Raw genomic sequence first — 25,078 nt, forward strand, 5'->3', positions numbered from 1 at the left:
ATCGAAACATTTCTTATTGAAATTATTCCCATTATCAAATTTGGGAAACAACAAACAAAGGACGCACAATCATTTTTTGTTTATGATGACAGATAAATCAAATAATTTCCCCAAGTGCCAAACAATTCCAAGATAAAATAAGGTTGTATCTCTGATAATTCAAGGTGGGATCTCATGAGTGTAATCGCATATCAGTTATTATGTGTTTCTATTTGCATTTTCATACTGCTCTTTATTTCAAATTATGTTCAAAGATAAGAAAGTCACTCTTTGTCGTTTTAAACTCAACACACATATGCATATTTTTTCTATTATATAATTAATATGATTTTTTTTCTATTTTCCTAATGTAAAAAAGAAAAACCGAGAAATATGATTTTACTAATATATTAAGAAGTAATGTTGATAGAAACCACAAAATAGGTATGGACGTTGGATCTTCAGATGCAATGGTTCCTCCTCGAATTAATTCATTAAATCTTAAGATATTCGACATTTAATAAATTCGAAACACAAAGTTTGAACCACAGAATTTATTTAAGTTGAAGAACGTGTTTTATACTAATTTCTAACTTCATATAAGACTTGTGAATTGATGAAACAAATATGAATAGAATTTAAAAGAAATTAATAAACTAAAGATCAAAATATAAAAAATGAAATTAAAGTATATTTTAAACTTTTCTTATTTGAATTTATCTTATAAAGTAAACACTTTATACAAAATAGTGTTTATTTATTTTTATTTTTGTAATTTATGCTACTAGTCTTAGTTAAGTAATCTCTCCCGCTTTATTTAATAAGTCATAAATAAGAGATTTAAAACACGTCATAAACAATAATTAAGATATTTAAAATATATTAAATATTTTAATTTAATCTTAAAGGTTAACCGAAAAATAAATAAAAAAGTTAACAAATTAGGTCAATTAATTACTTTCGGCCAAACTAATTTATCAATTATGTTTAGCTTTAAACTCGATTTACGATTAAATAGTATACATATTTTTTTTTAAATCATGAATTGTTACTCACAGTAAAGTTATTATTTTATATAATATTTATTTCGAAACTTATATTTTAATTAACTGATGATGTAAGAATCTGCATTGACATAATGAAAATTAAACAGTAATTTTATTATTGGCTTTAATATTTTCAGACATGATAATATTTTTAAATAAATTCGTTGATTGGTAAATGTTCAAAGCTAATATAAAAAAGTGGTTAAACGGCAGAAAGGATGGTTGAGTCTGGGTGGTTATGGTGAGTGTGTGTTAACTTGGATTGCATCGAAAGTGGAAATGGTGAAGTCAAAGAGATTTGAAGGAAAGGTGGTGATTGTGACGGCTTCCACGCAAGGAATCGGTTTAGCCATAGCCGAGAGGCTTGGCCTCGAAGGTGCATCCGTTGTTATCTCTTCTCGCAAACAGGTTCAATTCCCCTTTCTTGATTTCTCTTCTATCCACTCAATTTTAGGTTTTCCCTTCATGTTCTTCATCTTCATCCCGTTCAATTACCGCAGCAAAACGTTGACGCGGCGGCGGAAAAACTGAGGGCAAAAGGAATTGAAGTGTTAGGGGTTGTTTGCCATGTTTCTAATCCTCAACAACGGAAGGAGTTGATACTCAAAACTGTGCAGGTCAGATCTTCAGATCAATTATAAGATAGTTTAACACTCTAAACTATCACTTTTAAATAACTCTTACTCGGAGTTGTAAAAGTTTGTTGTACAGTAATTTTATTGTTTTTTTATTATTGAAGTTATACTAAGGATGATAAAAACATTTTATACTAAATTTACATGTCTATTGAATTCTTACTTAAAATTAAACCATTTTAAATTATATCACAGTGTTTGATTTGATAAAGATGAATAATCTTGATCATATGTTGTACCAGTCTAAATCTCATTCAGGCTTATTATTCTTTGTTGTTTTCGTCAGGAGGTTAGACTGATACTTGGCCTTCATGTTTTTCAATACATGGTTTCTATAAAATTGAAATCTGTCTTCCAACTTAGTTCTAATATGTGATTGAACACTCTGGTTTGGTACAGAAGTATGGAAAGATAGATGTTGTTGTGTCCAATGCTGCTGCAAATCCTTCTGTTGATTCCATCTTGCAAACAAAAGACACTGTCCTTGACAAGCTATGGGAGATAAATGTCAAAGCTACTATACTTCTTTTGAAGGTAATTAACTCCGTGAAATGGGGAAAACAAAGAAGAACGAATTTGATACATATTTTTCAGCATTATCTTTTTATGTCATCTTGGTATGATGTGCTGATGATGTGATTGGTTTATGCAGGATGCTGCGCCTCACTTGCAGAAGGGTTCTTCTGTTGTTATCATTTCCTCAATTGCTGGTTATAACCCGCCACCTTCTTTGGCTATGTATGGAGTGACCAAAACAGCCCTTCTTGGACTTACCAAAGTTAGTACACGAGACTTGCAATTGTTCCTTCAAAAGAATTATAAACCACCGTTACTATCTTTTTTTTTTTTTTTTAATTTGCTAATGATTTGTAATGGATAGGCCCTGGCTGCTGAGATGGCTCCAGACACTCGTGTAAACTGTGTTGCTCCTGGTTTTGTGCCGACCAATTTTGCTTCATTCATTACAACTAATGAAGCTGTCGTGAGTGTCTTCTGAACCCTTCCTCCATTGAATCCCATTCCTCGACATTTAATCATTCTGTGTTACTGCAGAGGAAAGAGCTTGAAGATAAAACAATTCTTAAAAGGCTCGGTACAACAGAAGACATGGCTGCTGCAACAGCATTTTTGGCATCCGACGATGCTTCTTATATAACAGGAGAGACTATAGTAGTTGCTGGGGGAACGCCTTCAAGGTTGTAGCTTCCGCTATTATTCTCTCAGTCAACACATATTTGAAGTTCTTTTTAGCAATAAATTATTACCTGCTAGTCTGAACCCATGGGATATATATGTTCACTTGGTTTGAACAGTGTTTATTTCAATTTCTTGTTAGTACCGTAAGGATATTATTACTAAGCTATGTTTGGGGTTTATGAAATAAAAAAGAAAAAAGTATAGGCTGAATAGCATAAATATAATATTTTGGAAAAGAAACATTTAACGGGATTATTAAAGAAAAAAATTATATGAGTTATTAGGTTTAAAAAGGAAAAAGAAAAGTTACTTAGGTATCAAATAGGTGTTCATCCGAAAGTACCCTCTCCAGGTAAGTGTCAACTCACGAGGTAAAACGGCATTAGTTTACGGATAATATATTTTAACAATATTTTTTTAATAATATTAACGTCATGTTATTACGTAATTAGTCTATGTTAATGTTTATGATTATTATTATTTATTGTAAAATAATTTTGAAGAAATCACGTACTAATACGTAGATAATATTAAAATGTTGTTAAAAAACATTGTTAAAGTATCATCATTCTTCGTTTACTGCTACGGATTATTTGAAAAGTTTAGGCAACTTTTGAAGAGAACTTAGTGCTATGTGTTGCGACTTTTTTTAAAGACGACTTTTTTTAAAGAAGAATTATCTGTTGACACTCATTTTAACAACTTTTTTAATGATGAAGTATTATATTAACTAATAAAAATAAACATCAAAAAAGTTGAAATAAACTCTTTTAAATGATAAAATATTATATTTAACTAACAATTTTAAATAAAATAATAGTTATTTATGTTTGTTAAATGGTAGTATAAGAAAATGATAGAGGTTTTCTTTCCTCCAAGGTGTTTTCACTAGCATTTTTGGCCCACTGGGGAACAAAAGAAATTGGCAACAGTTAGAGTTAAGTTATGAATTTTTTTTCTTAACAGTGAGAAGACTAACTAACGAGTCTAGAAAGATGAAGTATGATGAGCTAGACCAGACATAAAATATGATATAAAATGTTTAGATACACTTCTAATTTAGTTATGTCAAAATTAATTAAAATAATTCTATATATACTTCTAATTTACTGATGTAAAGGTTAATAACCATCACATAATACAATTCTACTAATTTTTATAAAAAAATAAATAATATGATTTTTTTAACTTTTATTAATAATAACAATTCAAACTTTCATTCCAGTAATAATCATTTTATATTCAATTTAAATATTACCAGACTATTAGAAATACACACAGTATATGCAGGTACATTAAATTTTTTTATGATAAAAAATAGTAATATTTATTGTTATAATAATAAATGTAAAAGAAAATATAAATAACTTTTATAATTTTATTGTAAATACTTTTTATTTATTATGTAGATAATTTTTTTTATAGATAATTATTTTAGTTTAAAAAATGATTAAATTTAAAAAAACAGATAAATTGAGAAAAAATGATTAAATTTAAAAAGACATTCAATTAAAAAATAAAATTGAAAAAAATTATTTTAATTTAAGAAAAATCATGACTTAAAATTTTAAATAAAATGTGTACACCAAAGAAGAGAACTCCTTTATAGAATAACTAATGGATTGTGTTTCCACTTTTAAAAAAATAAAAACTAAATATTCTAATTATTATGAAGATAAAGAAATCTGATTAAATTTATATAAAATATATATTCTTAAAAAATTACAAAATCTGAAAAATAAAATAATGAATAAACTAATTTAAATTAATTGAGATAAAATCTGTAATAAAATGTATACACCAAAATATAGTTATAAAGCAGTTAGCAAAAGCAATCCCTTTATTAGTTATAGATAATATAGGTATTAATAAATAATAATAATGTTTTCAAAAGAAATAATAAAGTATTATTCTTATTAGTTTTAATTATTTAAAAAACCAAAAAGGATAATTTTTAAAATAATTCAAACGTTGACATACTCTAATGTAATAATTTAAAAGCAAGTTAAAAGTTGGTTTTAATGGTTAACCCTTCTAACTTTATTTTATTTTACATTTTCATATTATTTCTTATATTTACTATTATTATCATTACTCGTATTATATAATGTTTCAATAATGTTATTGAGGAATGGACTGTTTTTGACATTATAATGATGTTATTAATTATTTTTAATTGGCAATTACTGATTTGAATAACAGAGTATCTTGGAGAGGTACTAAATGTGTTCAAAACAACCTAAACTAAGATTGTGAGAATATAAAACAATTCGATTAAATATGTTCAAAATAATCTAAACTAATATGAAAAAAATGTGAGAGAATGTTTGACTATATTTTCGATCTCACACACCAGAAATAATTATTATTATTATCCATTAATGAATTATTATAAATTTTTATTGATGAAAAGACAATATATTCAAAAGATTAACAATATTTGGTACATATGTTATTATGTATTCAATATGATATAATTGTCTTTAATTTACTTCTTCTGCTCCATTATAAGGAGCATCTACTTGCTCTTTCTTTCTTTTTTATCCACCAAATAAATCTAGCTTAATTCAATATATAAAAGAACAAGTTCACGCATAAAGAAACCAGAAAAAAGAAACTCAAAGCTAAGACAACAAAAAAAGAATGATTAATGAAGGCTGAACATGCAATTTTTGTTGGAGAACCTTGTTCTTCCTCTATACTTTGCATTCACGTCTGTGAACAAAAGCAACTCTTTTTAAATTATAAAAAAGACACCTTTTGAATAAATATATTTTAACAATATTAAATTTTAAAAATAATATTCAATATAAGTTAACCTGCATCATTTATACATTTTCTTAATGTTTTTTTTAACAACTATCAACAAAAAGCTATGATAGATTTCTATATAAAAAAAATCAAACTTATTGTATACAGTTCGTACAAGTCTAAAATCATTTAATGAAATTTATCGTGAGACTTATGTACCTAATTTATTTAATATTAGTCACCGGATAAAAATAATAAAAACTACATTGGATCTGAAATAAAATGTAAGATTTGCCAAATATTATTTAAGCAATAAACAACTATCTCGTGGTAAATAAAAAACAGGATTGTTTTTCCAGATTTTATCACAACATCATGTATTTATAGAACAATTTTTTTTTTTAAAAAGTAAACATATTTTTAGTTTATCCAGTTTTATACATAAATATTTTCTATTTAATGTTAATTAATTAGTGAAAATTCATAAGAATTTCAATTGTTATTGAGCTTTAAAAATACTAAAAATTCTTTAATATACATAAGATTTAATTTTAAATATCTTATATATATATATATATATATATATATATATATATATATATATATATATAATAATCAATACCACATTTGGTATATATAACCTTTTATCTCAAGATAAAGATATGTTCTACTTAAATATGTTTAGTTGATAAATTTGAACGTGAAATTTGTTTTTATTTCAAATTTTAATAAATTGTAGTGTTTAAACTTTAAAAATGAATTGAAATAGTGTTTTTAATTAAATGAAGTTAATTTTTTTTAATAACTTCAAAAATTATGTAAATTGTTCAAATGTTACTCTGGAATACCATCTAAAAAATAGTGTATGGTATCCGTTCAGTCTTAAAGTTTTAGATCAAAATGTATTATTGTTTGGAAGAATGACCAATTCCAATTTTGTGTATAAGTTTAAAAACTAAAAATATATTTAACTCTTAAAAGATTTTAGAATATTCATGGTAGAGGACTATCTGTCGATTTTATAGAGGAAGAGTCATGCAATTCAAAGAACTTATGACAAGATAAAAAACAAACACTTGGAAGAACAAATCATTTTAAGATTCATGATACTCTATGAAACTTAGAACTTAAATGAAAGAAAGATCATGACTTATAGTATTATTATAGGAATAGCATAGGCAATTAAAAGTTTTATAATTTTTTTTGTAAGTTTGCTGGATGAGATAAGTGTTTCACTAGACGAATAATTATTTCTATTTTTAAATTTTTAAGTTATTTTTGGGCTTGAAATTTTTGGATTTTTTTTTAGAGTTTTTTAGGTATCTAAACATGTGTGCCATATATAAGGACACCAAATACATATGTCTTGGATGATCATTATATAAAATTTCATTTTTCATTAAGAGAGGATTCCTTCACTTATCTATATATATTAGATTGTGGCATCTCTAATTATGGTTTTGATCAAAGATGACAATCTTTGTGACAAATTTTCACTGACTTATCAATCTATTAGATTGTGGTACATCCATCTCTATCTTATTACGCACTCTTTTTTAATTTATTTTTTATTTATGTCTCGTGAGAATTTGAATTCAAAACGGTCATATTTTTTCCTATACGAATAATATCATCTGACACCATAACATATCATTTTGGTATCCAAATGATATCAATTGGACTTCTCCCCATTCATACGAAAAGTTGTAGAAGTAAATTAAGTTAAAAATCTATTTTTTTTAATTCATAAATAAGAAAAATAACTCTAAAAATATTATAAATAAATTAAGTTAAAAAAATATTTATATAAAAAGTTAACATTTTTTATTTAAGATTATTATAGAAAAGTTGAAAGAATATTCACAATAAAATCTACATTTCAGTCAAGTTAATTCTTGATTTGTACGTTTTGAAGTATAAAGATTGTTATAATTTTGTTTGTTTTCACAAAAATAAGAAAGTAAGCTGTATTTAAATCGTTTCTAGTTTTGATTCCTAAGTAAGACTATTTAAGTGCAATGGAAAAATTAACTAACCGGTATAGCGAAAAGGTAAAAAAAAAACTCATGATTGATACCATGGTGGTAGTTGTTTTGGAATCAAACTATTGAGAGGGATTGGAATGAAGCATTGGTATTTTCTGTTCCTTAATATTTCATCTTTATATATTTATAAAATATGTCTTCTCATTCACACACCTTTCACTTTTTATTTAAAAGGTATGATTCCACACTTCCCTTCCTTTGCAAAAATTCAATCCAATGCTTGGTTTAGAATATTACAAGCTAAGATGATCCACAATTGAAATGCTTAAAGAAGTCATCAAGTTGCATCAATCTAATCTATTGAATTGACAATCCCAGATGGAATACACATATAGTTCATGCAAATCCAAATAAAAATCCCTCAGTTAAGGTATTTCTGTACCTTTGAGTACATTTTTTGTGTGGGAAGAAGGAAAGATAAACTAAGAGTTGAATGATGCGTGGCATTTGGATCAAAGGGTTCTTGACTTGGCTCTTGTGTGCACTTTAATCTTTATCTTTTTGGCAAGATTAGGTGCCACATGTACATGCATTGAAGGAGCTTTTTGGTGCTAACAATTTGGTGCTACAGTTAAAGGATGCAACATGGGACATATCTCAAACAATTAGCAGAATGAAAAGTACAAAATTGTTGGATGAGCAAAACGCAAAGCTCAAATCGACCATGCTTTGCACTGTGGCCACTTATCATTGATGATGTGATGATGCATGCAAGAAAAGAAACGCGAACAGAAGCAAGGTAGCTCAATTAAATTAAAATCGAGCAAAAAGTCTCTCTTTCTTTCTCTCTCTCTGGCTCCACTTTTGAACCAAGCACTCACGAGACACCCTTGAAGCTTCACCCTTTGAATTCATCTTTATGGTGCTACACGACCTAATCCTCCTGACCCGTCCTATTACCAGAAACAAACCGTGAAAACTGCTTCTTCTCTTCTATTCTCATCTCTATCTCCTTACAATTTCCATCTTCATCAACGTCCCCTGCAATTACTTCCAATTCCTACGTTTCTGTTGCAGAAATTTCACCCTTCACAGCTTTCGATTGATAAACCAAGTGTGGCAATTGCTTGATATGATCACTTCTTCATTTTCCTCTCTTGCAAGTCAAAAGGGTCTTCTCTGAATTCGTAAATGAGTCATTTTGACTCGTATTCTTCTTATTGTTCTTCATTTTGTGTTGGAGCCTATGTTTCGGAATCGGTTTATGCACTTCCTGAAATCGGTTCACACGTTCAGAAGAAAATCTCCTTTTGACAGTTTGTTTTGACAAGGAAAGAAAGCATCAGTCACTGCACGTATTTGTTTCAGAGGCATGAACTTTGGCAGAGCATCAATGGGAGGCTCATGTTTCCATGCGCTTCGTTTGAGGAGGTTCAAGAGTAAGCCTCTGCCAGAACCCTCTTCTTCTTCGAGGGCACGGTTGGATTCTGACTTGGAGAACATGGAGAGAAGAAGGTTTGACAGCTTGGAATCATGGTCCATGATATTGGACTCTGAGAATGTGGAGACATGGGAAGCATCAAAGGAGGATCAAGAAGAATGGACTGCTGATCTTTCCCAACTTTTCATAGGTAACAAGTTTGCTTCCGGTGCTCACAGTAGGATTTACCGTGGAATTTACAAGCAGAGAGCTGTGGCTGTAAAAATGGTGAGGATTCCCACACAGGACGAGGAGAGAAGAGGCTTGCTCGAACAGCAATTCAAGTCAGAAGTTGCTTTACTTTCACGTCTCTTTCACCCTAACATAGTGCAGGTCATTAAGCTCTTAAAACTCTACAGCACTCAAACTGTTAGTCTGTGAACATAAACATACCTTCTTGTCCTCATGTTTTTGTTTGTTTAGCTTTATGAGTTTTTGTTTCTGTCGGATTTCGAATTCAAGGACAGCACTGTTGAACTGTTTTTGACTTCAAAGTTCTACCGCATACTCAAAAGAACTGATAGATAATCATGTTCTATGCAATCTCATCTTTGTATGCATAAAAAAAGAGTAATTATATTCTTTCTTTTTATGAGTGAGATTTTGAAGATGGAGGGGTGACTAATAAAGGTGTATTAATTTACAGTTTATTGCAGCTTGTAAAAAACCGCCAGTGTACTGTATCATAACAGAATACATGTCACAAGGAACTCTGAGGATGTATCTAAACAAGAAAGAACCATACTCTCTTTCCACAGAAACCATACTACGGTTAGCTCTTGACATATCAAGGGGCATGGAGTACCTTCATTCGCAAGGTGTGATCCACAGAGACCTAAAGTCAAATAACTTGCTTCTCAACGATGAGATGAGGGTTAAGGTGGCAGACTTTGGAACATCGTGTCTCGAAACACGATGTCGGGAGACCAAGGGAAACATGGGAACATATCGTTGGATGGCCCCTGAGATGATTAAGGAAAAACCGTACACTCGTAAAGTTGATGTCTACAGCTTTGGAATTGTGCTCTGGGAGCTCACCACTGCTCTACTTCCATTCCAGGGAATGACCCCTGTTCAAGCTGCTTTTGCTGTTGCTGAGAAGGTAACATCCCTATCCATTTATAACTCTCTGCTTAATCTTAAAGAGACAACTCTTTAATCTTCTACCTAGCTAATCTTGTACCTATGCTAAGTAATGCTTAATGTTATACTTAATACTTCTTAAGTCTGTTTAGATAGATTTTTCTATGAACTCCTTCAAAGATAAGGCCGTCCAATTTTCTATAAACTCTTGAGATGAATTCGATGCAAAGAGTACAATAGCAAGTCCAAAGATCTTGACTTTTTGTTAGAGGGGGCCCACGGGCCAACATGGTCTTGATTTGGATCCCTTAATGGATCAAATGGATGGGCCTTCAATGTGTTCCCTCCTACCTTGTTCCCAGCAACCACTCTCCAAATGGCCCAATCAATTCGAAAACATATCAGTGAACAATTGTTCCAGTATGTTACATTAATGTGACATAATAGTATGGTATCATTTTATGTGTCTGACAATTAAAAACCAGTATCAGTGTGTCTTTAATGCATGATATTGTTTTTACTACGTTAGCATCTGGTATTGTGTGCTGGTTGTTTTATTGAGCACTGATTAGAGCTATTTTAGCAGAACGAAAGGCCTCCACTTCCTGCTAGTTGCCAACCAGCGCTTGCCCATCTGATAAAACGTTGTTGGTCAGCGAACCCTTCAAAGAGGCCAGATTTCAGTGACATTGTGTGCACTCTGGAGAAGTACGATGAGTGCGTGAAGGAGGGTCTTCCTCTGACTCATCATTCAGGCCTTGTCAGCAAAAACATCATCATCGAACGCTTAAAAGGTTGCGTCTCTATGAGCTCTTCCATACCTGTACAGGCTTGATTCCCTATATAAGGTATATTGCTGTTGTCATCATCAATCAATCCATATTGAAGCTCTTATATAAGTTATAGATATTATATTATACATGCTTCATCTTCTTTCAACTCTATTATTATGTAACTGTACCTTTTTCAGTTGTGTCAAAGGGATCGGTTATTTCATTAAAGACTCTAGTACAAGTGGAATTGATTGCTTCAACTCTATCCTATGTTGTGCATGCAAAAAAATGTGCGATTATATAGTTAGCTACCAGAAACCGAAACCGTAATCTGAAGCACTCCAACCTCCAACCTCCAACTACCATATGCTAACTAAACTCAACAAAGCAACACCATCCATTCTACCAAACTCTTGACAACATGTCTTCATCAGAAATACACTCTATATTAAGACTTCTTGTTGTCTACATTGAGAAGTACATAAACTATTTATAGGTCTTTTCTTTTCACATAATCTTTCAACTACATTCATTAATTATAACTGATTGATTAATGAATTCTATTGTATTTCTTAATCATTACTAAAAATACAAGACAATTAATATAACAATGTTTGCAGATTTAAGTTTTCCTAACACAAACATGTACTACTGCATTAATTAATACATTGGCAACTGTTAAATTCCACCAACCACAAACGCTGACATTATTCTTAACTAAAGCTAACCCTCTTTTATGTTTTATCTCTTCTTATCTTGGAAGTTAATTTCCACTTTAATCAAGCACCCTGCAAGCTAACTAAAAAATAATCACTAGATTTCTACTGTGATGGTTACTCATGAATAATTAAACTTTCAGTTCAGGTGTTATTGTAGAGTTTATATAGGTGAGTCCAGCAGATATTCTTATGTTGGGAACTTTAGATGAGTACGGAATCGTGGTAAGCTGTGTACCAGTTATATGTAATTGGTATTTAATATTAGAAGCAGTATGTGTGACAGATGTGTGAGTTGTTACTCTTGATGCACGCCTTGCTTTTCTGATTGCTCTTTTGTTCACTTTCTTTGAGGATCTGGTATACATTAAGGGAAAAAAACGTTGTTTGTTGGGTAGTGGGACACATGTGTCTAAAAAATGTGTGGCGCAGCAGTGTATGAAAGCATCTAGCGGTATCTTCAATGGTAGCCTTAGAAAAATAGCAAACATGAAAAGGAAAACACTTCATTATCTGCACAAACATCCTCCTTGTTAGCCACTCTTCAATCAACTTTCCCTCATTTTCCTCTGTTGTTCTTTTGGTCTTTCAAACATGTTACAAATTTCACCTACTAGTAGATAAATTTAGAGTATATAAATAAGTATAAATTTCTATTCGGTCTACTAAAGAAGAGTTCATCGAAAAAACACAATATCTTAATAAGATGTGAACTGAATCATGTAAAGGATTGACACCACTTACTACCAAAAAAATTAATGTAATGGGTTAACGAGTCTTTCATCTTTATATAATCTTCTATTCTCTCATTTCTATCCAATGTGTGACTTAGACTCACGTTTAGATTTCCAACAATTTCATTTTATAAACTAATTTTATAGATTGAGTTAAGCTTAAAATTCATTTCTTGTACGAGTTTTAAAAATGATGTTATAACTTTATCAATTTAAACAAAACACAATTATTTGTTGAAAATTTAAATTAATTGTATATTTAATTACCAACTAAAAAAATAACTTGGATCATTGCTGCGTTATTTGGTAATTAGTAAGTAACTTAATTTGCGGGCGCATGAGAATCATAGTTGAAAAGTGACAAGACATGACGGACCCAATACCTAACTCCACTACGTCTACTTTTCTCCTTATCAATTTATCGTCATTAACCAAACAAATTTAAAAATTACCTAAAAAATGTATTTTTAATATTATTTGAAATAAATTCCATGATTCCTTGTTTATGTTACAAACAACATTAACACAACTATCTTACCTCCTTCTGAAATTTTGAGCATTTGACTGCGTTGAAAGGTTGAGTTGGAGTTCACGTAGTTTTAAGTGAAAAAATTAACACGCTAAGTATATTATTTATTCCATTCTTTTAATAATATAATGCTTTAATCATTCTTTACACTGATCATAGTATAGTGCTCGCTTACATTTATGTTATTTTAATTTTATTTTAAATTCAATTGAAAATATTTTAAGATATAAAATAATATTAACAGTCAAATGTAGAATAGAAAAAAATCTTAAAGAAATCATCTATAAATTAAAAATTGTGTACTTTATCTATAAATTTTTCAAATCTGTTAAACCAGTTTTTAAACTAATTTTACCAAACATGTACTTTATAACTTTTAATAAAAATAATCATTATCACCCACTTTCTACATGGTAAACGCAAGTCCATATCATAGAATGGAGGGAGAGTGAGCAGAGGTCAAGGTTAGAGAAGGCTACGAAAGTTAAAATTCAATGTGCATAGAGCTGATCGACGAGTTTTTTTTTTAATATTATTTTATAAATTAACTATTATCTCATTTTATCCACATTAATTAAAATCATTTTTCTATTAAAAAATTCTTGTTATATTTCTTAGTATATATACATTCATACATTCATATTAAATTAACATATTTTTCAACTTTGACACGTGCTCTTTGATGGACCTACGTCAACACATTATAGAAAATTCAACCAATAAAAAAATCCAAAGTAATTGATTATATATCAAAAGATAAAGTTATAGGTAGCGATGGTAATTATAGAAAGTGTTTATTATATTTAAAGTTTTAGAAACATAACTGATTCTCAATTTTAATGAAGAAAAAAAATATTAGAGTTATAAGATTTTAGAGATAGCTGAAATGTTTTTTTTGACAGAATGATATTTTTTTTTTTAAGGAAAATGATACTTTGACAACTTTTTAACATCATCTATGTGTCATTCTGTTATTGGTCCAAAATTACTCCACAATCAATAATAATAATCATAAACATCAAAATAGATCAATCACAGAATGACACGTAAATGGTGTTAAAATATTGTCAAAAAAGTGTTGTCAAAGTATCATTATCTTTTTTATATAAAATTTGGGATATTCATTAAATATAAGTAATTATGAATTAAGTAGTTTTTTATTGAATATTACTGATGCTTATAGGATAACATGAGTTGTAAGTTTATATTTTTATTAAAATAATAATTACATAAAGTATATAATAACAATATAGTTAATAATAATATAATGACATCTTATAATAATTATAATATCAAAAAATTATGATATGTGAATATTATTTTAATATATGTAAATTTAGAGTGTTTGAAAATAAATATACTTAATTAATAAAAACCTTATTGAATCATACTCTATATTGAATCGGATAATTACATTACTATAATATGTCACAGTTTTTAATTACATGTTATTTGTCTCTTTAGTCACATGATTGTATGGATATAATTTTATTATATTGGTTTCCTTAATGGTTAAGCCAAAGACTATAGAAGATTTTCTAAAGTTATACCGTGAGAGAAGGGAAAATACAAGTTTGAAAATTTACTCCTAACAAAAGCTATGATCTTAAGTTAATAGATAGCACAAAGTCAAGGATTATTAAATTAAAAATTATGACACAAAACGAAAGGAGTTTTTGTTAATTACCCTTCATAATTTCATACTCTATCACGGTACTTTATAATAACAAAATTAATTATTAATTTCTTAGATAGTATTTTCACATATAAGCCGATTAGACTTTAAATACTCTCATTATTTTCTAATATAAAACAATAGTGATAATATATTGTAATACTTTTTAAAAGCTCGAACTTTATATTTAACGAAAATTAATACCACCTTCTTATAGTTTTATATACACGTATATATCTACGGTGGATTTTATTGACAGCTTCGTTATTAAATAAATAAACTATGTAATGGGGGTGCTGTGTTTGAAATCTCATTCAACTGATATTTTACACATTCTTAGAATTATTATTAATGGAATTATTTTTTTATATATTTTACCAACATGTATTTTTTTAATTAAAAAATATTACAAATTATTCTGTTCAGAAAAACTTGTGTTTAATATATATGTATTGAAAAAATAAAATCTTAAAAAATATCTTAAATTTGAAGGCCACACAATACAAACATACAAATGACGTGTCCCGTCTCAAAAATGTTTATATTTATTTGAGTGATTAAAATATTAAATTGGACCTACTTTTCACTCTATTAATTGTATGAAAATGAAAGGGTGAAGCCATTTTTAGAAGTGTCATCCATCTCCTTCACTCAGAAAAAATAAATTAGAGGTCACATCACACCCAAATTTTAATTGAACATATAATAATTCTAGACATTAAAATTTATCTAAAGATTGTAATTAATTGTTTTATTTTATTTTTCATATTCATATATAAATATTCAGGAGTTATTTTCATAGCATGATGAATAATAAAGTATGATTACATCATGATTAGTGTAACAAATAAAAGTAGTGCAAGTTGCAAAAAGCGTGAAGAAAGCCCTCATCAAAATGTCTCATACAATATAGTAATTAACGATATTTGCTGCAATATGATGTATAGAAGGACGAAAGAAGAAGATTTAATTATAAGAATTAAAATGTTAACATGTTAAATTTTCAAAAAATAATAACACGAATACATTGATATATAAAGTATCTGTCGCTTTAATTTTACATTCGTTTACGTTCTTGGCCCGTCTAAATCTGTATTTCTAAAAAAACTTTGAATTAAGTTTTAAATAATTTTTTCATCAATTCCGTATTGTCGAATAATACTTTATAAATTAAAAATTTAGTTATTTATTTTTTGAAATATTATCGTTCCTCTATACTATTTTTTTATAAATATTTTTCTATGAAATTGATCACCGTATTTAATACATTATTTATTTTTATTTTTAAAAACTATCGCAAGAATAAGAAGAGAGAGTATTTAAAACTTTTGTACTGACTTTTAAATATTATAATTAATATATAGCTATGATTCATTAATTTAAATTTGTAATGTGAAACAAGATAGAATATTGAGATTTATATAAAAAAATAGCTTATGATTTGGTTAGGTTTATAACAGCTTAATTATATTTAGGATGTTTCGTTATACTTTAAATATTTGAAGTACAACTTTTCTGCGAACAATATTGTTTGTATGTTACTTTATAATTAAAAGAAATACTTTCCGAAGTTAAGAATCAATAGAAAAATAAGGAAAGTGTACTGCTTAATTCAACCAACTTTAACATTAAAGGTGTCATTTTTATAACTTTACAATGTACATTACGCATCATCTTCACTTTTAGTTAATTTTTCCTTTCGTTAATTTATCGTTAAGCTTCTATCCAAAGTTGAAATTTTCAATGTCTCAAATTTTTAATTTATCAAACTCTAAAATCGTGTAATTAAGTGAATCTCTAAGTTAATATGTGTACTTTATTAACCTGTGATAAATTAGATCAAATTCAATTTTTTTTAATTTGTTAACAAATGAGTCAAACTGTATTAAATTATCAAATAACCGTTTTGACAATACTATATTCTTCATTCTAAATTATCTCTTGTACAATAATTATTATTTTTCTTTTTCAGAATATTCTTAGTTTCAATTTTGTTTCAATTTCTAATAATATATATATTAATAATTATACACAGCGAAAAGTTTGTATCTATGCAAGAAAAAAAAGTTGTTTATTAAAATTTTGAAAATAATAATAGAAAGGCATTCTACACAAACAAGACTGAACTTTTCATTTTGCTTTTATATAAAAGAAATCACATTATACACTTAACAAATAAAACGTTAAGGAAAATATTTTTTAATTAAATAATGGTATTTAGTTATTAAACATGATTTAGAAATTTTTCCATCGTTTCTCAAGACTCTTGTAATTATAATTTGCATAAACTATTTTTCATCAGAACAGTGCATCTTTCTTCTTACCAGGGATTGAGAAGCTTAAAAGTTGGATTTTAAAAACCAAAACTCTATTAAGATTTCATCAGCAGAGAGAATTATTTAAGTAAAATATTAATAAGTAAACATTTTTTTCCAGATAAAGTAGTTATATATATGTGATAAAAAAAAGTTTAATACATATTTTGATCCATCGATTTATAAGATGTGTTCAAAGTTGTCCTCATTTTCTTCAAAAGTTCACTAATGTCCTATATTTTGCAAAAGTTAGTTTTTTTTTGCTTACGGTGTTAAAAAGGCTAACGACAGACTTGTTTCGTTGGCAAAAACTTGACGACGTGTACAATTATTATTGACGTGACACTGTGAGGTCATTTGATGTCAATGAAAAAATGTCACGTGGCAGATCCCTTTCCACCCAAAATTAGGGTTTCATAATTGCAGTATCCATTTCCTTCCTCTCCAGTGACACCAATTTCTTTTGATTTTCTTCCAGCATCAACAACATTATTGCTAAAGTTGTCTTGAGGTTTGTCATTTCATTCTCCATAATGGCAATCTTAGCATCCATTTTTTAATGCGACATTCATCTATCCATTTTCTGATCCCTTTCCTCCAAACTTCCCTCTCAACAAATCTAGTAGACAGGAAAAGTTTGATGCAATCAAACATCATAGATAATAACACATAAATCATTAAATGAAATAAAGAAAATGGTGGATATTGTTTATGTAAAGAACAAATTTATAGTGGAGAAATCCTTCTACAGCAACCAAGCGTCAAGCTCCTACAAAGAATTACTGCCCCCACATAAAATAAACATGTTTAATTTTCACCTAGAGGACTTTATACTCTAATTGCATTATCTAATAACACAAAACCCTCTTTTCTTGCTCTGTTAAAAAGTGTGAGCGAAATTAAACACAAAATTCCAAAAATAGAAACCCTAAATTGCATCTTCTTCCTCGCGAATTCATTGTTCTCGTGCAAAATAGAACCAGAAACTCATTTACATCGCGAGGACCGAATTGTAGTGCCATGGCGTTTTCCTTTAAGCAACAATAGCACCACTGTTGTGAATACCTGAATCATGCTTCCACGACAATTCGTGGTAGAACCTTCAGTTGCAGAAAAAGCCCTTGTCCATTTTACAATTGTAAAACACTAAATTTGGGTGGAAAGGGATCTGTCACGTACCATCTTCTCATTGGCTTCAAATAACCTTACAGTGCCACGTCAATCATAATTATACACGTCATCAAGTTTTTGTCAGCAGAACAAATATGTCGTTAATCTTTTTAACGCCGTAAATAAAAAAGATTAACGTTGCCAACAAAACAAATATGTCGTTAGTCTTTTTAACGTCATAAATAAAAAAGATTAACATGAATCGTCATTTTTACAAAACATAAAACGTCATTGAACTTTTTGTAAAAAAAGAGCACTAACTTTGAACGAGTCGTACAAGATACCAAAATATGCACTAAACCAAAAAAGAATATGGATGAAGAAGTGGAATTGTTTTAAAGACGATAATATTTAAAAATAAAAGTACTTAAAAAGATTATTTAAATAAAAATAGTGATGGAGAGTTTGACGTTGGGTTTGAGACAGTAGAGTGAATAAAATGGCTCTTGGAAGCAGAGATTGGAAGCAGAGAGAGAGAGAAAAAACAACTTTTTGTTTGCTTTAATCGAAGCCCTTTTCTTTTGCCGACCTCGTTCTTTGTCACACCTAACCCTCTTTCTTCCCATTCATTAACCTTAAATTAACATCTTAATTATTACTCTTAATTTAAATATACGTATTTTCTTTTTTTAAACCTTAAATGCCCTCGTCTCCTCCACCAACAATGCTAACAGCCTCGGGGCACTTTTGGGAATGAACTTCATTTTGAATCTCTACCCACCACAAATCACCGTCTCCTACTCACTTCCCTATACTACTCCCATCCCATATAATATCAATATTCAATTAATCATCATTCACCCATTATATTAAAAAATAATTACTATAAAATATCACCAACACATAAATCATAGGGGTTCAAGGGCTCCACCTCATCATTACTGCTTTTAAAAATAAAACCAAATAAAAAATACTTGATAGAAGAAAAATACAATGGAGTGAAAATTCTTGTAAAAAAATACCACACTACTATGCCCCTCTATTTTACTTTCTTTATATATATATATATATATGCATGTAATATTATTTCTAATCTAAGCTTTTAGTTATGTCCCTATCTCAAAATGTTCCATAACTTCCATATACAATATCTAATAATAATGTTGATGAGAAATTAATCATATTGGAATCCAGTTTAAAATTTCCAGAAACGTTGAGTGTTGCTTTAGTTATGTTTCTTCATATGGCAGTCAAGATGAAATGGAGGAGCTACGCAAACCTACAAAAAAACCTCCATCTTTGAAAGAATCAAATGAAGTCATTCCATTCAGCAAAAATCCACTAGGTCACTTTCCCTTAAGAGAAATAGTCCTTGGCTCAATACCCCTAAAGAGGACAGTGTGTCCTATATTTTCATGCCTATGCTTTCATTCAAACTGTAACAAAACTAATGGAAAGCAGAAACACTGCCATTTCTTTTTATACATTCAAGAGAAGTGATTAATGTACAAAAAGCAAAAAATAATAATAATAAAGTTTAGAAATAAATTAAAAAAAAAAACAAAAGAGAGAAAGAAAGGGTAAAGATTAAACCCACCTTTTCTCTTGAAAACTCACTCAGGGACCCCAAGCACCCCAAATCCTTTCTCCGATGAAACTAACAAACCTTCTCACCGACCCTTTCTCCTCACCTTCACCACCGTCAACGCCTTCACAGACTTCAACCTCTCCGCCGGCACCTCCTCCACTACCGCTCCCCTCGGGGAGCGCTTCGGCCGGCGAAGAGTGAAACTCGGAGCGAGTCAACTCGGGAGGCTTGGCTTTGGAGCCCCTCTTGTTTCTTTTATCCTTTCTGGAGAGTTTCGCCGTGTGGGTGAGAGAGTCTTCGAAGGCGTCGATGATTTCGTGGATGAGTTGGTGGTTAGGAGAGGAGTTCCAGCGCACCCAGTAGCTCATGTAGCAGCGGAAGCAGGAACAGTTAAAGAGAGGAGGATGATCGCCATCCACGACCACCTTAGGGTTCCTGCGGTGGTGGTGGTGGTTGTTGTAGGAGAAGTGGTTGTTGTTGGAGGAGGAGGAGGAGCAAGAGAGGAGGTAAGCGAGAACTTCTCGGTCCTCCGGGGAGAGGGAGAGAGTGAGGGTGAGGATGGCGGAGGGGAGGAAGGAGAGGTGGTCGGAGATGGTTGGCGGCGGCGGAGAGGAAGAGGGGGAGGGGTGGACGGTTCCTTTACGGTAGAGCTTCTTCATCGTTTGAAAGAGAGAGAGAGAAAGAAGAGAACAAAAGTTTGAGGTTTGAAGGGTTGATGAACTTTTATTATTATTCTGATTCTCTTCGATTAACTATTAAGAGAGAGAATGCGAATATGAAAAGGAAAATAGGTAGAAAGGCATCGGGTGCGGCGCGGGTGTTGGTGCGACCCAGCCGTATAGAATTGGACGCTTGTGATGGGTTGGGTCCCACGGCTGTGATTTGTCCCTGTCGATGCTTCGACATTTGTGGGACTTAATTACTCTGTTTCTCTCTTTCTCCAAGTTGGTATGGTCTGCAACTACCCCAAAGTACATACTTTCATTAGGGTTTTTGCCCACTTTCTATTTTTAATTTCCTTTTTATTCAATAAAATGTTTAATAATAACCAGTTTTTGTTCTAAGTAATTTACTATAATCAGCTGTAGGCTTTAGTCCAATACTAATTATTCACTACAAAATCAATAACACTGAATTTTATGACAACCACCCAAGAAGGGATTCATGGAGTTAATGTCTACCAAACATTCTCGTATGCAAAATGTAATCCAAACATTCTTTTTCACAAAAACTATTTATTATATCTTCAACAAAAAATAACTTATTCGTTAAATTATCTTTTTAAAAAATAAGAATAAACCACAATTGAACAATAGTTTGCTACTAATAATTGAAAAATAAAAGGAAATGAGTGTTTTTATTTAACATAGACTTTAATTTCTAAAAATATATATATATATATGGTATATAATTTCTAAAATTTAGACAGTATCCAATTCTTGATTCTGTCCTTGAAAGTAGGAACACGCTAGAATCTAACGATAAAATTTTCGAAAAGATAATATTATTGATGTACTAAAAACAATAAAAGATTTTTTTTTACTGAAATGAAAAGAATAGTATTTTTTATATGCTTGAATCTTTTAATATTTTAAAATGTTTATATGTATATTTAAAAAATAAAAATTCACGGGACCAAGACTCCTAGGAACTCCAATATTTGTTTGTATGCTAATCCAACGTGATATTTTTTATTTAAATAAAAATATAAAAGAAGAATGTGCTAAAGTAACCGTAGATGAGTTTTCCATCCATTTTATCGTTTTATCGTAGATAAATGAAAGTATTAGTCAATTTTAAATTAGAGTTTATTAAGTTACAATGAATTATGTTTCGGTTATGGAGCTGACTCACCAAACTCTTTCACAATTTGGTTTTTTGTTGTTTGGGAAAAACGTGTCAAAGATCCTCTAAAGTCACTATACTCGACAATTCAATAGAACAATAATAAATATGTAGTAAATGTAATCTATCTCTCACTTATTTTTTTGATCGGTAGTTATAGTTTTCGTCATGAGCTTGAGATTAGTGAAAAGTTAATCATGACTCAATTTCAGTCTAATGACTCTAATCGCTATTTACCTTAATCATGGTCTTAATAACCCAAAGAACTTACCGTCCGCTAAGGTTGATTTGGTGTTGCCTTTTTTGGACCGTTCGATCCTTATGGTACAAAAATTACATTTTAATTTATTTAAAAACAAAGGGTGTCTTTAATTAATACACTATTAGGATGTTTCAAATTTCCATTATCGATTAAAATTACGAATTTGATCTAAAATAAATTAACCAGAAAAAGTTCTTCGAAATTATCATTGATTGTTATGCAAACAGAATAGTATCCAATTTTATGAGTTGAATTTTGTTTTATACATCCACGCGCAAACTTTTCCTTAGAATAGTTGATTTTTGAAAATAAAGAACACTAAAAAAAATGTTAATAAATGCTAACTGTTAAACATACGCAAGTGTGGCAATATATTTGTGAAGACATGTAGTTGACTATGACCATGCAGCATGCAGCATGCAGCACGCACGAATGAAACTATACTTTTTTTTCAACGTTATGTTTGTATAATAATCGAATTCATACACGATGAAGACTAGTTTTGATCCAAAAATAATATTTTTCCGGTTATAATATGGTTTACTTTTATAATCAAGTTATTTTTATCCACAATATATGAATTTTAAGCTTTACTTAAAAAGATTTGAGTTTATATTTTATTAAAATTAAGGTGAATTTCTATTTGAAAAATAAAACTTTACTTTTATTGATAAAATTAGAAGAGGAATAGCGTAAATTGATTTTGTTTGAATTGTCATAATTTTTTCCTCCGTAAGTTCAAAGAATACGTAGATTTGAATTAAAAGATCAACCTTTGGAATGCGCATGAAGGATCGTTGACCAGTTGGTGACTGTGCGTTACCGTCGTCCTTTAACAAAATCTACTGTTCACACCGCAATCATTTGGTAAATTGGTATGTTCTTTCCAATTTCCAAAATAAATAATATATTTTAATTTCAAATATTTTTATTTCTACTTTATATACTGTTTTAGAGCAATAAAATACAATTTATTGCATCATTCTTTATTTGAGTCCTTCAATAATCTTGAGAGATTGCAGAGGTACTTATGAAGTTAAACTAATCTCTAGTATAGTAATCGGCAATCTGGCATGTCTATCTGTGCTATTTTGTGTTTGTTTTTTAAGTTTGAGCTTTTATTATATGTAAGTTTTTCTTTGAATAAAAGTTAAAATTGATGTCTAGTTACAATGTTTTGTATTCTTTACCATTTTTACTCATTTAAAATAATTAAAATTTTTTGAATAAAAAGCATTTATTAAAGTCTACTTATTTTTTTAGGAAAGACGTTGGAAAAGTTAAACTTTAGAAAGTTATGTTTCAATATCACGTTCTATCTTTTGGTAGTTGATAAGTAAATCATCAATCTTATTTAAACAATTTTCAATATAGAATAACTGTAGTTTGTCTTTTTTATTAATATTTGAACTCATATTGGTAAGTTAGTTGAAACAAAATATTTTGTTTAGTTTGTTTGATTCTTAATTAAATATTTTTTATATTTGATTATTCTACTATCGTACATTTAGTAATATATTTAACGGTTAGTTTTTATTATGATTCACGAATAAGTTACCATCAAAACCAGACGATTGGAGAATTGGATCGATCATGGTTAACAATCAAGACAATTGATTTTAATATTGACTAACTTAGAGGTAAAGTGTGATTATCCACAATTATGTCATAATTAGGTCAATACTAATTATAAGTCTATCTTAAAATCTATAAATATAAGTTTAAAGTAGAAAGATAGATGATATGCATGTACTATATCATTAATATTTGAACCGTTAAGATTGAGTTTACTTTAACATCAAAGTGTCTTGTGTAGGTACTGAACAACTTTGACGAACAGTTACAAGAGGACTTAGAGTTGAAGACAATTTTTGGACCCTTGAACAACTTACTAAACGTTGGATTGTTGATCTTGATCATACATCGTGAAATAACTATATTATTTTACTACTTCAAAATCGGGATGTTTTTTCAACCATTTTTAATTTTTCGTGGAGTGAAAATCACTTTCAAATAGAGGAAGTTATGTGTGCTGAAGTTTTATTTATGCTTACAAGTTGGATGAAATATAAAACTGGAATGATTAGGCTGGTCATGATAATTTAGATTTTGGTGATAAATTTTGTATGGGGTTTTTAAATCGGAAAGTGGTTTCTATTTTTTGATAGAGAGATGTTGCATGTTGAATCAAAATCATTTTGAATTGTAATTTGAAACTTGATAGAACAGTGAAAGCTAATTTATTATTTTGAATGATTTGTAAAATCTAATTAAAATTGTTTAAATATGAAATTTGCGTAGTAGACAGTTGAAATTAGATATTTTAAACTTGTCAGAAAAAATATAATTGGTGAAATATGTTTTTGATGAGTTTTGAAAATAATGAGTTATTACATAAAATTTATTTTTTAGTATTTTCGCTAAAATAAAATCTTTCTCACTCAAGCAAGAATGTGAACAGGTTAAATGTCTCGCCACTTGATGATTTTCGTTTAAATAAAAATGAAATTGAGATGTTGGTTTTGTCTATGTGGTGTTATTGGTCAAACAACATTTCCAAATGTTAATTATTGTTTTAATTTAGTTATGAAAGGAATGAGGTTAAATTATGAATTTGAATGATGAAACATTTAGTTAAATGTCAATACACTACATTGATGATTAAACCGGAAGTTTTAGAATAAAAGTAAGCACAGTTGTAAACATGGTTGATTAACATTAGTCCAGAACATGCCCTTTTAGCTAGAGAAAAATAATTTAGAATTTAAGGAGTTTTATGATGTTTTATTGATGAAAAAGAAAAAAAAAAAGGCATGGAGATGTATGTAGAAGGTAGATGAAATGAAAAGGCATTGGATGCTTGGAAAATAATAGGCATAAGATGCAGTTCTGACGTTAAAAAAAGGGGTGCTTGATATGTGTCAGGTACTTCAATGTCTTCATTATCATTTATTCCAGAGAGTGAGCCCCCCTGCCCAATCCCATCTCTTCGCTACCCACACTCTTAAAACCATATAAATACCCATTACGTACTTTCGATCATAACTAAACCCCACTCACAGGGACCAACATTCACCACAAAATCAAAATCATCTTCTACCAACGCTTCATACTACTACCATCTCGTAAAATGCCGCACTTCGACTTTGGACAAGGCTGTGCTTCTTCACAAAACCCAAAAAGAAAATACCCATCACTCACATTTTCACTATTTTTACCACTCCTACTTTGTACATACTTTCTCATTTTTCTGCATTATTCACCGCCACCCTCTCGTCTTATTTCAGAAAAGTTCCAAATTCCAAAATTTACGCTCAATTCCATGATCATTATTGCCCATGTTTTCATCAATAATAATTATGTAAGAAAAAGCAA

At 29.5% G+C, this 25,078-nt stretch overlaps 3 protein-coding genes across 5 annotated transcripts; 2 read left to right on the plus strand and 1 right to left on the minus strand.

Moving 5' to 3' along the window:
• Positions 1–1,213: 1,213 nt before the first annotated feature.
• Positions 1,214–2,985, plus strand: LOC108335009 (tropinone reductase-like 3). Its single transcript, XM_017570930.2, has 6 exons — positions 1,214–1,433; positions 1,526–1,642; positions 2,060–2,194; positions 2,313–2,438; positions 2,541–2,642; positions 2,714–2,985. Exons 1-6 carry the CDS (start codon positions 1,305–1,307, stop codon positions 2,861–2,863), a joined length of 759 nt encoding a protein of 252 aa, XP_017426419.1. The 5' UTR covers positions 1,214–1,304; the 3' UTR covers positions 2,864–2,985.
• Positions 2,986–8,398: 5,413 nt separating this feature from the next.
• LOC108337898 (serine/threonine/tyrosine-protein kinase HT1) lies at positions 8,399–11,453 on the plus strand. 3 transcript variants are annotated; one of them, XM_052871671.1, is made up of 4 exons: positions 8,399–9,406; positions 9,720–10,175; positions 10,740–11,004; positions 11,127–11,453. In XM_052871671.1, the coding sequence occupies exons 1-3, from the start codon at positions 8,966–8,968 to the stop codon at positions 10,989–10,991; spliced, it is 1,149 nt and encodes a 382-aa protein (XP_052727631.1). In that variant the 5' UTR covers positions 8,399–8,965; the 3' UTR covers positions 10,992–11,004; positions 11,127–11,453. The 3 variants fall into 3 exon arrangements, with proteins under 3 accessions (XP_052727631.1, XP_017429982.1, XP_017429988.1); XM_017574493.2 differs by lacking the exon at positions 11,127–11,453 and having other exon boundaries at positions 10,740–11,068; XM_017574499.2 differs by lacking the exon at positions 11,127–11,453 and having other exon boundaries at positions 8,402–9,406; positions 10,743–11,068.
• An 8,003-nt stretch (positions 11,454–19,456) lies between these two features.
• On the minus strand, positions 19,457–20,350 carry LOC108337245 (uncharacterized). Its single transcript, XM_017573732.2, has one exon. It carries the CDS (start codon positions 20,253–20,255, stop codon positions 19,626–19,628), a length of 630 nt encoding a protein of 209 aa, XP_017429221.2. The 5' UTR covers positions 20,256–20,350; the 3' UTR covers positions 19,457–19,625.
• Between the last annotated feature and the right edge of the window lie 4,728 nt (positions 20,351–25,078).

Source organism: Vigna angularis, chromosome 1, assembly GCF_016808095.1.
Source record: "Vigna angularis cultivar LongXiaoDou No.4 chromosome 1, ASM1680809v1, whole genome shotgun sequence".
Classification (NCBI taxonomy): Eukaryota; Viridiplantae; Streptophyta; class Magnoliopsida; order Fabales; family Fabaceae; genus Vigna; species Vigna angularis.

Bases quoted from the DNA above. Each gene is read 5' to 3' on its own strand.
- LOC108335009 (XM_017570930.2), top strand. From the start codon at position 1,305: ATGGTGAAGTCAAAGAGATTTGAAGGAAAGGTGGTGATTGTGACGGCT. The intron at 1,434-1,525 runs GTTCAATTCCCC...CAATTACCGCAG, and splicing joins TTATCTCTTCTCGCAAACAG to CAAAACGTTGACGCGGCGGC. The intron at 2,643-2,713 runs GTGAGTGTCTTC...GTGTTACTGCAG, and splicing joins TTACAACTAATGAAGCTGTC to AGGAAAGAGCTTGAAGATAA.
- LOC108337898 (XM_052871671.1), top strand. From the start codon at position 8,966: ATGAACTTTGGCAGAGCATCAATGGGAGGCTCATGTTTCCATGCGCTT. The intron at 9,407-9,719 runs GTCATTAAGCTC...ATTAATTTACAG, and splicing joins TTCACCCTAACATAGTGCAG to TTTATTGCAGCTTGTAAAAA. The intron at 10,176-10,739 runs GTAACATCCCTA...GAGCTATTTTAG, and splicing joins CTTTTGCTGTTGCTGAGAAG to CAGAACGAAAGGCCTCCACT.
- LOC108337245 (XM_017573732.2), bottom strand. From the start codon at position 20,255: ATGAAGAAGCTCTACCGTAAAGGAACCGTCCACCCCTCCCCCTCTTCC.